The sequence below is a fragment of the Aedes albopictus genome, chromosome 2 (assembly GCF_035046485.1).
Source record: "Aedes albopictus strain Foshan chromosome 2, AalbF5, whole genome shotgun sequence".
Taxonomy (NCBI): domain Eukaryota; kingdom Metazoa; phylum Arthropoda; class Insecta; order Diptera; family Culicidae; genus Aedes; species Aedes albopictus.
The window spans coordinates 39925980-39938179 of NC_085137.1; the positions used below are offsets into that span (position 1 = coordinate 39925980).

The following is a 12200-nucleotide window of genomic DNA, read 5'->3' on the forward strand; positions in this document are numbered from 1 at the left end:
TACACGCAAAAACGGCTACGCTCAAAAATGTATGCGGCCTGCACATTTTTAGTCTTAGATTTTTAGTAAACATCCATGCCGCACATAGAAGGTGTTGCATACGCACATTTTTTAAATCAGCTCGTGCACTCACATGAGCATGTATTTTGCAATAATTTCGATATGGCAATCTCACTGGGTTTATAAACCACCTTCAAATACCGAAAAATATTGATATTTTGCAAAAATGTGAGCGTACGAGCAATTTTTAAAAATGTGTGTATGTAACACATTCTCTGTGCGGCATGGATGTTTACTAAAAATGAGTACTTTTAAATTAGAGAGTAGTTGAACTCTGTTGAACTAATGGAATGTTTCATATGGCGAAGCCACCCTTCAATCAGTAACGTGCGTAGATCACTTTAAAATGGTATCTTCCAAATCTTTCACAAGAACTATAGATTTGGAATAACTCTCGGATCGGAGCGATATGCGGAAGTTTTACACAATGGAGCGAGACACAGACATATCGACCAGTGCCCGCCGTGTGGCGAATTGGTCGATATGCATTTAGCGAAATGGCATCGACGAAAAACGCTCTAGCTGCATGAAGGCTGTGCACCAGCAAACACCGGGGACAGTCCCAGGAAAACTAGCGAGGAATGAAAACACGCCGATCTCAGCGACCAAAAGCACAGATCCTTGCTGCGAGATGAAAGAGAACTGCGAGAAGTGGGTTGGCTAGGTCTCCGTTAAGGAGAAGTGAAGAGGTAAAAGCAGGAAGGTGTGCCCGCGATTCATTCCCCGGTTATCCTGCCGAGGGAGATAGTGGACGGAACGTGGTTGATGAGGTCCAACAACAAAAATACGAGACGCAAAATGATCTACTTTGCGTCCACGATGTCGAACATAAGCAAGGCCCTTAAAACGGCCTCCTGATGCGACTTCGGAAGACTCTGGACGATGCCAAGCAAGATCACGAGAGACTTGTGAAAACTGCATCAGCGGCAGAACCGGCGAAAGCAAAGGTTACAAAATCTACCCATTCGGAGGCCTTCGCTTTCGCAGCAAGCCCAAAAGGTTGCGACTGCTTTTGAAAAGCACTCACAGAAGCGGGTGAGCCAGCCTTCAGGTGAGGAGCTGGTGGTGCCCGCATGGCTAGGTGGATACTAACGCCGAAGGTCGGCAGTAATGCTGGCAAGTCACACCTCAGCCGGGCGTCCCGGAAAGCTGAGAATGGTGGGCCTGAAAAAGCTGGCCCGTTCCAGATGGAAGTAAAACAGGGGTTTGCGACCGTTGTTAGGCCCTCAGGCCTCAGCAGCCCCAGAGTAGGGCGAACTAAGGGGAGGACCCCCCTTGGACGACTGTTGAGCGGAAAAGGAAGAAAAAAAAACCGCTAGATGAGCAGGAGCGTAGGGACATCAAACCAAGAAGACGTGGGAGGACAGATGCCAAATGCGAGAAAGGCGACGCGCTCGTCATCAAGACAGAAATTTTTAAGTACTCGGACGTCTGAAGTCGATGCGAAGCGAATCCAAGCTAATGATCTGGGAGCCGATGTGCGCAGTATTAGACGTACTCGTACGGGTGAAATGAGCTCAAGCGGACTATGCGGCGGATGCAGCGAGCACGATCTGAGGAAGAGCGAAAGGAACAACGGGTGGTGTTTGCCGCTGCTAAAGCCGCGATAGGATTCGGATAATGACCGATAACTCGCTAGTTATAACAATCGCGTCTTTATTAGTCGAATAACATTTAAAGAGTGAACAATGAATGTATGAGCAGAGTTGTGCAGTTTCAGGATGGTCAATGTCGAATGACACTCGCTCTAACCATCACTTCATACGACAAACGCAGTCCATCAAAACATAATCGATTCACGCAAAAGCCATTCAAGCCAACCCTCGTTCAATGCAGAGTCAACCACATCCAACAGCAGCGATCGTCTCTTGTTTTCGAACCACACGATGAAACGCCGAAGCGAGTTTTTGTTCTACGCTTTGCATTCTATTCATAGGGCGTGCTATGTTTGTGTTTTCTGCGCCATGCAATACTACTTAACAAATTGACCCTCATCCTGGCATTTTCAGGCGAGAGTCACCCAGCAGTGAGTGACATAGCTCTGCGTCGGAACGACGGTTAAGAAGCGTTCGGCTACTCAAGAGATTTGCAGAGAAAGAGCGTGGCGGCGGCAGCCACCGTATCAATGCGTTCGTCTCGAATGTGTTCGATAGCAACATAGAGACGGTCGGCTGTAGCGTTGATGGAGGAAGAAGGGCAATGTTGATGTTGCGGCTTTTTTGTGTTATGATGGTGATAATGCACAAGACTGTGTATGAGTGTCGAGTCTTTGGAGAGATCTCTGATAGAAACTGTGGAGAGTACAAACGGTATCACCTGAATCATACATTATTAGAGAGACACTCTGCGAAAGGCAATGGCCAACGCACAGGCTCTCTGCCGACGACGGCTACAGAGAGACCCAGTGGCAGATTATACAAAGAAAGGGGCAAGGTAAGGCAGACAAATGCAGGCGGAAGCGTCAAGAAGAAGGGTGGAGCGATTGTGGTGAAAACCAGTTAAGAAGGCGCTGGAACTTAAGAACTGCAGTGATGACGATCAAAAACGATCAAAACGATCAATTCTGACTATACATGTCAATGGTTGCTCCTCCGTGATTGATCTGAACTGGTACCAATTGCACTGAGATCCAACTGAATAAGGGGCTGGGACATTTCACTTATTCTCAAAGTGCAATTTTAGCAGCTCATGCATATTTGATCAATAACGGCGCCGGCCAAGTCCTTATAGTCAGCTGGGAAGGGAAAGGGATGTTAAAGTGTACTGGTTGTTGCTACTAGAAACCGAGAGCACTCTGCGTCCCCACAACCCGCACGGACTGGGGTATTTGTTAGACGGAAAGGATGGGAGATCTGGGAGTCACCGTTGGGTTGGTGATGCGATCCATGGATAGGGGTTATTTATAGTGTTCGTGATAGATTGTGTGGTGAATAAGGTGAATTTATAGGTCAAGCGGCACAGCACGCTTTGGTTGCATAACTTATAGGCGTTATATATACACTGTGCTGTGAGTAGAAGTTGGAAGGGAGGGAAACGACTTTTTTTTCAATTCGTTTCTGGTTCTAGCGATGGCTATGAACATATGAATATACATGAGTTATATATGTAGAGAAGAGAGAGCGAGAGAAAGTGGATAGAAAGATACAAAGTAGGATGAAAAGGACGGGCCAGGGATTGAACCCATGACCTTCTGCATATGAATCAGAAGCGGTAGCCACTAGACCACCAAGCCCGTCCGGAACTTAAGAACTGCAGTGATGACGTACAAAAAGTCAGGTGCAGTCGTTCTGGAGAATTGATCTTCGAGCTGAAAAAGGATTCAAAGCACAAGACCTGTTGAGAATAGAAGTTGTGCATCCTACTCTTACCTATTCGTCAACAAATGGGTAAGAGCAGAATGCAGTAACTTCAATAATGTTCTACCTACTTCATTGAACAGGACTAATCAGGCCAAACATTTCAATAGGTCCTATCTGCATTTGAGAGGCTCTCTTTGTTCACTTTCTCTTTCAATCATTGCAATGTAATGGTACACTTTTCAACTATTTTTGTAGTACAAATCAAAAGATGATTGTTTTGATCATCGTACAATGCAACGAGACAATCATAAAACAAATAAACAGCTGAGATATTAACGAAAGAGAGAGAAACCAAAGAGAGCCTCTCTTCTGCAGATAGGACCTTTATACATGTTTGGCCTGTAATGTCTTGGAGAATAGATGCAGAGTGAGGAAAGTGTGAATATTTCCAAAGAGCTGAAGTGTTGGGTAGAACCTTTCGATAAGGAGGTGATCGCGGAACTCGAGGAAAACACAGTCGTGGCACGTCCGTCGTCCAGTCTACTGGTTGAGTGAAACGATTAGCGAACTCGGGTAGAACTGTCCACGAGCTCGGAAAAGGATAGAAAGGGTTCATACTGACGAAAGGGAAGTGCGCAGCGCCGTGTGTAGGGCGGCAAGAGTAGCTATCAAGGTAGGAATCCGGCTCAGCAAGGAAGCATTATTGCAGGAGCACTGACGTAACGCGGATGCAAATCAGAGCACCCGAGAGGTGCCCTGAAAAGCTGAATATAGGGACTTTTTCCGAAGTACGAGCAAACGGTTTGACCTCTTACACCATATAAGAAGGTTACAATTAATATAGAACAAGCCCGAACATTCAATCAGAAACTAATATTGGTAACGAAAAGCATTAAAGCCAATAAAGTGCCAGGACTAGACAGCATTTTCAACTTGGTTTTGAAAACAGCAATCCAACAAAACTCGGATAGGTTTCGAACCACATTGCAGAAGTGTATAGATGAAGGAAACTTTCGCGATCAATGGAGGAAGTAGCCCGGAGGAAGAAAACACGGAGAAGTCAACTTGTTGACACAGTGAATGTCGTGTCCTGAACCACTGTGTGTGCTAAGTATTCTTATTAGAAAGTCTTATTAGATTAATATTTATGTTTTGTAGAACAGTTGAATTACGTTGTATGTATGTGTGTCGCTATTTCTATGTTGATGTAATATTGAGGATTTTTTCTACCTTAATGTATTGATATTTTTTCTACCGCTAGTACCCTGATGTTTACAAACAAAAGCTAGTGAGCCGCTTGAGTATTATTGTACACCGGCAATATTATTCAAATTATGACTTCCGGAGCCTTCAAAACTACAACGGAAGATATGAAAAATCTTCAAAAAACTTGTCGGCTTTGTCTGAGCGAAGAATCTCTGTGTGACGTGTTCGAATCACAGGATCTGCACCAATGGATATTAAATTATCTATCAATATCGGTAAAGTGTCGAGATGGTGTCGTCGGAGTATTTATATCGTAAACCACTAATCATTAATTTCCAGATAACCGCTGAAGACCGGATGAGCCAAGCCGTTTGCGCGATCTGCCGAATACGGCTGAACGAATTTCATCAGTTCTGGGAGCGCTGCCAGGAAGTACAGGACGTACTGCATTCCATGATCCGAAATGAAACCAAAAACGTTGATAGTGAAATAGCTGAGCATGTGGAGAGTGAGCTATCGATTGGTTCAAGTGATATGGTTGATATAGAGGAAATGAAAATTGAAACCGAACCATTGCCAGTAGAATCGTCTACAGTATTGTATGAAGTTGATCAGAACCAATTTATCGAAGGAAAAGATGCCGTTTCGCAGAAAAAACTATTTAACTGCAATGTGTGCAATAAGGCGTTCAATGCCAAGCATACTTTGAGGCATCACCAAAGGATGACACATGGACCGAAAACGCACGAGTGTCATTATTGCAATGTTAGATTCGCTTTCAGGTATGGTATTGTATATTTCTTCAATGTAGGATGCAGATGAACAATGGAAAACTATTGCAGAAGTAATCTAGAGCAGCATTTAAGATCTAAACTGCATATGCAGAAGGTAAAAGACCATTCAACCAAGATGACCGAAAAAACTGGAGATGGCACAGTTATAGAGTGCAACATATGCTTCAAAAAGTTCGCCGATACAACGCGATTACACTTCCACAAAAGGGGCCATCGAGAGCGCCATAATACAATAAAGAGCTACAAGTGTACTATCTGCCAAACACAATTCAAAAATATGTAAGCGTTCAGAACAAATAAGTTGCAAAGAATAGTTACATAATAGGCTCTTTTTTACTTGCAGGAATGATTTTCAAAGGCATAGTATCAAGCATAGTGTGGTTAAACCACACGAATGTGATATATGCCGAAAAGTATTCAAACGGCGAGCTGCAGTATGGGTGCACAAAAGACGAGTTCACGGATCAAAAACTTTTGACTGTACTACTTGTGGATATAAGTTCAGCAATCGGTAAGCAATGTATGGTATACCCGAATAAATCTCCAACGTAGTCTGCCCATCCGTTCGTTAAGCTTTGAAATATTTCCACATTTTTCCGGCCATCTTTGGATTCTAACAGGGATTCTAACAACCTTGTCCTTAAACGTTAAGTCAAAAAAATGCAATAGCCTTAAAACAGACAGCTATTAAATAGTTAAGTTTAGTCTGTCAGAAACATGTGATTTTTTTTATTCTAGGTTTGATCACAGCCGCCATGTGCAGAGCGGTTACTGCGAGGGCGGGTTTGAACCTTTGTTACAACAGGTGCAACAGCAAAACAAGTCTGATATTGCAAACGGAGATACAGCTGCATCGGAAACGAAAAATGAAGATCCACAAAATGAAGAACACAAATCCAGCACAATGTCTATCAAGTGTGCCAAATGCGATAAGGTCTATTCGAACCAGAAAGGCCTATGGGTGCACTACAAGTTTGCCCATACGGAAAGAATTAAGTGCCCGTTGTGCGTCGCATCGTTTGTATTTGAGTAAGACATGAAATAAAAAAGTATTATTCCAAAATTATTCATTTTATTTTCTTTTTTCAGGAAACGATATCTTGCGCATAAGGAAAAATATCATAGCTAGAAAGCTGCCAGCACTTGAAATAAGAACCGGAGAACAAGTTTTGTTTGTTATACGCAGAATCACGGAGTGATTTGCGGTAAAAGTACGTTTTGATCAGAACACGACACCAATAAATCATTATTTTATAAATGAATCGTCTTTTTGTTCATCATCAACAAAAGCCTTACACTGCTGTAACAAGTGTCAATTTAATGTCCAGTATTGATGCGATTTGTCGTGTGTAGTATTCGTTAAGTACAGTCTGTTGAATAAAAGAAAACGTTTGTAGTTCGGTTAAGTGTAATTTCTCTAAAATCCCACGAACGCAGCAATGGATCATTGAAGCCGACTTTTCCGCTACTCACCGCATCAAAACAAAAGCGCCACCGTATATGGACGGTAACACAGAGACAGCAGTCGAGTTACGTCAAACACACAAGGCTACGGTGTCGCTATCTGTTCATTTTATAGCGGTCGTTTTAGTTATTTTAGTGATCAATTGCTATACTGCTCTGTATAAGGATGACGGTAAAGTTCTACTAGCCACCACCAGGCTGTACAGAACTGCACGAATAGGCGGCCATGGGGGTGGCGAAATGGGCGGCCATGATGAGGACGAACTTGGGCACTGACGACGGGTCAATGACCAAAGGTTCGGGGTCAACGATCTTCAAACGCCAAAGGACCTCGCAGTTTTTATTATACACACTTGAAAAAAATCACCGACTTCGGTAATTTTTTTACCGAAATCTCAACCGTTAAGTTTTTTACCGGAAAAATCGGTGACGTTTACCGAACTTCGTTAAATTTTGACAGATAAACGATAACATTTTACCGAAATTTGGTAATTTTTACAGGATTTCGGTAAAAAACTATTACCGATCGCTCAGCTGTTGAGATTTCGGTAAAAATTACCGAACGCGACTAGCTGTGTACACCACCATATAACGCAAGCTATTCCATAGGGTATTTATAAACAAAAGGATATTGCCAAACTAATAAAACAGGATGGGTTGAGTTGGGCTAGTCACGATACAGGAATTCCGGAAGAACGACAGGGTAAAATGACATCCAGTACAGAACCAGGGAGTGGCCAGAATGGCCTGACACCGTGGCCAGTGACTCCGTGACAGGCTGCGTACAAGACAATTGTTCGCAAATGAAGAGGACCCAAGAGCACTCAATGTCTAGGAGGATTGGGAGCGGCTAGCACAAGAGCGAATTCAGTGGAGAAGGATGCTTCATTCAGCGTAGTTTCAACGAAACGAATTCCTGCACACCAAGTATCCAAGTAAGACAATATTCAATATTATATAAAATTATTATAAATCGTGTATGATCAACTTCAATTACAGTAGACGTTCGGTCGGTTCAAACGGTTTAACTGCAATGCTTTTTAACTGCAAGTCCGGTAAGTGCAACAAATTTGCAGTTATCGCACCGCTATCCGTCAAAACGGTGCGCCAAGTTAGCCCAAATGAACGGGCGAATGAATTTTGCGTTCATTTGACGTCAATTGATGGCTTGTTGACACTGTCAGGTGTTGCAGTTATCGGATTTTCGTTCGCTAAGTGAAACGTAAACATGTTGCAGTTATCGAACGTCTACTGTATTTGAATCACCCAGGCATGGGAATGAGACTTTTTTCTGTTTACCGTTCATCGATACTGGCAGTAAAATAAAAACAAAACAACGGCAGCACCAATATTGTCGGGCCGCCACCAAACCGGACTTCGCACAATCAAGTCGCGACGCGACCCAACTCGCGACGTTTTTGAATCATGTTAAAAGTACAGTAGACGTTCGGTCGGTGCAAGCGGTTTAACTGCAATGCTTTTTAACTGCAAGTCCGGTAAGTGCAACAAATTTGCAGTTATCGCACCGCCAAACGTCAAAATCGTGCGCCATGTTAGCCCTAATGAACAGTCGAATGAATTTTTCGTTCATTTTACGTCAATTGATGGCTTGTTGACACTGTCAGGCGTTGCAGATATCGGATTTTCGTTCGCTAAGTGAAACGTAAACATGTTGCAGTTATCGAACGTCTACTGTAGTGCGCATCCTTCCCGTTGTTGTCAGCAACACAGCGCACTAGATGCGAAACAGATGCGACACTTGTGGTCGAAGGAAATGGGAATTTTTGATTGAATGTCTGTCCTGATTCCAACCGGATAGACAATACCATCAGACGCCGCGCCGACGGCAGTCGAGCAGACGCTTGACGGTTTTCGCTTCCCCACGAAAATTTTTATGAGCAGTCATGCTGAGGCGGGTGATTGCGAAAAATGTCAAATATTTTCAACTGCTAATAACTCACTTGTTTTAATAAATAACTTATTTCGAGTTGCACAAATAGCTAGAGCACACTCCTAGCCTTGTGATGCATGTAAAGAAGTTTGTCTAGAAGCGGTCAGAAACGCAGAAAAATGCGAAAATGGGAAAGACAGAAATTTCTGTCGTCGTTGTGCTCGAGTACTGGCGCTCTCGCACTTGGAAACCGTTTCGAGGAAGAAGGCTGCAGGAAAAAAAAAATGTTATGACATTTATTTTTCGAACAGTTTGAGTTTGGCTGGGCCTGTGATTTTCGTGTGGAAAAATGTCAAATGTACAGCCGGTAACCGTTTTTTCCAGTACATTTCTCATCCCTGGAATCACCTATTCAATAAACCTAGATTCAAGCAGCATGGTGATGCTGCATAGCTATGCGTTTACCGCCTCGGTTTTAAGCTTAGTCGGGTATTAGTTGAGTCGAAAATGCAAGAAACTGCATGGGAGTCAGTCGTAATATCACAGTCTGTGGTAATATTGTTGATACGAGGTAGGGTATGACAAAGTGTGCGTTTTCATGGTAGTGGTAGAGGCGACAAAGCTTCAACATGAGTTCATTTCAGTGTCTACCTGTTTACGTGCAGATGAACACAAACAGTCTCCGTACAACTAAATCCTGAAATTGTGTACTTAAAGTTAAAATCTAGTGGCCTGAAGACTTCAGTTTTACCTAAGCTGCTAATCAAAAGGTACAAAATTTATTAGGCCTGAGAGTTATGGATTTGCAAGCAATCAAAACTGAACCGGAAGAATTCAGAGAAAACCCCTATCCAGTTTGCCGCCTGTGTCTGAGCGAAGGAGCACTAGGCGATGTATTCGACGAACAAGGACTGGATCAACTGATACTGGATTTGCTTTCGATAACGGTTATGACCTCTAGAGTTAAAGTCTGTGGTTATCATCTTGAACTTGGCCCATATTTTTAGGTGTACCTCGAAGATCCCATTAGCCAATCTGTATGCGGCGCCTGCCATACACGAATAATTGAATTCCATCAATTCCGGACCCGTTGCCAGGAAGTGCAAACTGTGCTTCAATCTTGGCTGCAGTCTACGATTCATCAAGAAGCGACCCAACTAGAACAAGCAAAAAGAAATCAATCATCTGAAATAGGTAATGCTAAAACCAATCCATTACAATGTGAAGTATGTCAGAAGTTGTTTAAAACGAGGAAGGTATTGCTCTGCCATAAGAAAATTCATCAACCTAGGAAGCACATATGCAAAATGTGTAGCAAACCTTTCGGAAGGCGGTAAGGATACTATAAAAGTTGCATCAAAGTTACAAGTAAATGACATATCTTTAAATTGTAGTCAACAATTGTTAAGACATATGAACCTAGTTCACCCAAAGGAACCGGAAACGAACGATGATACAATATCAGAATCGCGTGGAAAAATCGTTGCAGTGATCGAATCCTTAGAACAAGAGCAGGTTACGCAAAATGATGCACTTGCTTCGGAAACGTCAGATGCAATAGATCAAGAAGGAGTGGCTCAAGACTGTTACGAAGACGTGGAAGAACAGTTTGAAGAATCACTACAGAGTACGAAAGGCGGAGATACGAGCAAGACCTTTTGCGAAGCAACTTCTAGTCATCTGGCCAATGGAAAAGGGATAAATACCGAGAAAAACGAACTGCAATGTGATATATGTTTCAAGACATTCAAGCTAGGGAAAACCATGAGGGCGCACAAGAAGAGTGCCCATGGAATAAATGCACTCGTTTGTCCGATTTGTGAACGACCGTTTGCACAACGGTAAAAATTAACTTGTATTAGTATTCAAAGTTTTTGTAAAAAAAAAACTGTTTTTGTTTCAGAAATTTACTGCAAAGACACATAGAGAGTCATCAGTCTGTGGAAGAACGCATGCAACGTGTGAAAAACAATGCAAGACCATTCAAGTGTGATGTATGCGAAAAGGCATTTGCACGCAAAGGAAGGCTCGGGGAACACCAGAAAAAAGTGCATGGACCAAGGAACCATGAGTGCCATATTTGCAGCTTTCGATTCACTATGCGGTAAGAATCACTCAAATTATCTTTTTCGAATACATCAATTTGTATCGTAAATTGCAGAGATGATCTTGAGAAGCACATCAAGAGGCACGCTCGAGACCGTGACAGCAAAGAAGACTTTCGATTGTTGCATCAGATGCAACCGAAAGATGCAAATGTTGAAGGCCAGCCGAAAAGCATAAAAATCGCGAAAGACTGTGAACAAAATTTCGCAGCCGACCGAGCACAGTGCGGAAAATGCCAGAAGACATTCACATCCCATAAATCTCTGTGGCTGCACTACAAATTTACGCATAAGCCGAAAAAGATGAACTGTTCTATTTGCAGTGCAGTTTTCATAACGAAGTATGAACCTCATTGTCCTAATACCTTTGGACAACAGTAGTAAAAGCCTGCGTTTATTTCAGCAAGCACCTCGAGAAGCATATCTTAAGAAACCACAAGCAACAAGATGGCACCCTTCAACCCCTGAAGTGTCCGGTGTGCAGCAAGGTGTTTCTAACAAAAGGTCAGCTAAACCGGCATGCAATGAATCACGGACCGCGAAAACACTGCTGCTCTGTTTGTAATAAAACATTCATAACACCGTAAGTCGAGTATACTTCCTCTTGTACAATTGCATAGTTAGAACTAATTCTGCTTCTTTACAGGCAGAAACTGGAATCACATATGAGATGTCATGTAGATTCGAAAGACGATAGTATTTCTCAGGTTATTAAGAAGGGATCCGTAAGCAAATACTTATCAGTCTCTGAAAGGTAGCAAAATGTCTAAATAATACTCGCAATAGTCCATGGAAAATGCAATATTATCTTTTAAATTTCAGTGAACTTGTGGAATACAGCTCTGAATGTCAGTCAGATCTCAAAGAGCCCATCAGTCTATTCGAAGCAGAAGAGTTCAAAATTGAGCCAGAATAGGTTGCACAACTGATAAAGACTGAAAATTTTAAAGAAACAACAGCGATTCGAAACAACTAATGCAAATAAAAGAGGCTTTAAACCATTAGAAATACGATGGAGAAACCTTAAACCTCATTGAAAAATGTCTATTAGTTCTTTGTCGTGAGCGTATTTTATATTTAACTGACGGATGGCATTGCTAACCTACATTGGTGTCTCCATCAGCTTCCCTCCTCAATCATTGTTGGTGGCTCCATTACCGTCATCAACTATGCTAATCCTGTAATTACCATCTAACAAATTCTTATAATGGTTCTTCCCACCTTCTTCCATTGTATTGTTTTATCTAACACCACATTGCTTTTTATGATCCTTACACATGGTATGCACTGGCACAGGCTTGTGCTGCGCCCTACTGACAGTTGCATAAAACCTCCCCATGTCGTTTCTCTCCATGTATTCATGCACTTCAGTAATCATACT

The 12200-nt window shown here is 42.5% G+C and overlaps 3 protein-coding genes across 3 annotated transcripts in view; 2 read left to right on the plus strand and 1 right to left on the minus strand.

Moving 5' to 3' along the window:
- Nucleotides 1-12200, minus strand: part of LOC109622949 (hypermethylated in cancer 2 protein-like) — a 301534-nt gene that overhangs the window by 266918 nt on the left and 22416 nt on the right. The gene's annotated exons all lie outside the window — the stretch shown is intronic.
- Nucleotides 3810-8080, plus strand: LOC115264473 (zinc finger protein 782-like). The gene is made up of 6 exons (XM_062849501.1): nt 3810-4840; nt 4905-5347; nt 5408-5638; nt 5703-5870; nt 6098-6388; nt 6449-8080. Exons 1-6 carry the CDS (start codon nt 4694-4696, stop codon nt 6486-6488), a joined length of 1320 nt encoding a protein of 439 aa, XP_062705485.1. The 5' UTR covers nt 3810-4693; the 3' UTR covers nt 6489-8080.
- LOC109621823 (zinc finger protein Xfin) lies at nt 8838-12190 on the plus strand. The gene is made up of 8 exons (XM_020075987.3): nt 8838-9661; nt 9722-10047; nt 10109-10555; nt 10618-10818; nt 10876-11160; nt 11223-11402; nt 11466-11573; nt 11642-12190. The coding sequence occupies exons 1-8, from the start codon at nt 9512-9514 to the stop codon at nt 11733-11735; spliced, it is 1791 nt and encodes a 596-aa protein (XP_019931546.3). The 5' UTR covers nt 8838-9511; the 3' UTR covers nt 11736-12190.

What these genes read in the sequence shown, in the direction of transcription:
- LOC115264473 (XM_062849501.1), top strand. Translation starts at nt 4,694, where the DNA reads ATGACTTCCGGAGCCTTCAAAACTACAACGGAAGATATGAAAAATCTT. An exon ending in TAAATTATCTATCAATATCG is followed by an intron (nt 4,841 to 4,904) that starts GTAAAGTGTCGA and finishes ATTAATTTCCAG; the next exon opens with ATAACCGCTGAAGACCGGAT. An exon ending in GGATATAAGTTCAGCAATCG is followed by an intron (nt 5,871 to 6,097) that starts GTAAGCAATGTA and finishes TTTTTATTCTAG; the next exon opens with GTTTGATCACAGCCGCCATG.
- LOC109621823 (XM_020075987.3), top strand. Translation starts at nt 9,512, where the DNA reads ATGGATTTGCAAGCAATCAAAACTGAACCGGAAGAATTCAGAGAAAAC. An exon ending in GAACGACCGTTTGCACAACG is followed by an intron (nt 10,556 to 10,617) that starts GTAAAAATTAAC and finishes TTTTTGTTTCAG; the next exon opens with AAATTTACTGCAAAGACACA. An exon ending in AGTGCAGTTTTCATAACGAA is followed by an intron (nt 11,161 to 11,222) that starts GTATGAACCTCA and finishes CGTTTATTTCAG; the next exon opens with CAAGCACCTCGAGAAGCATA.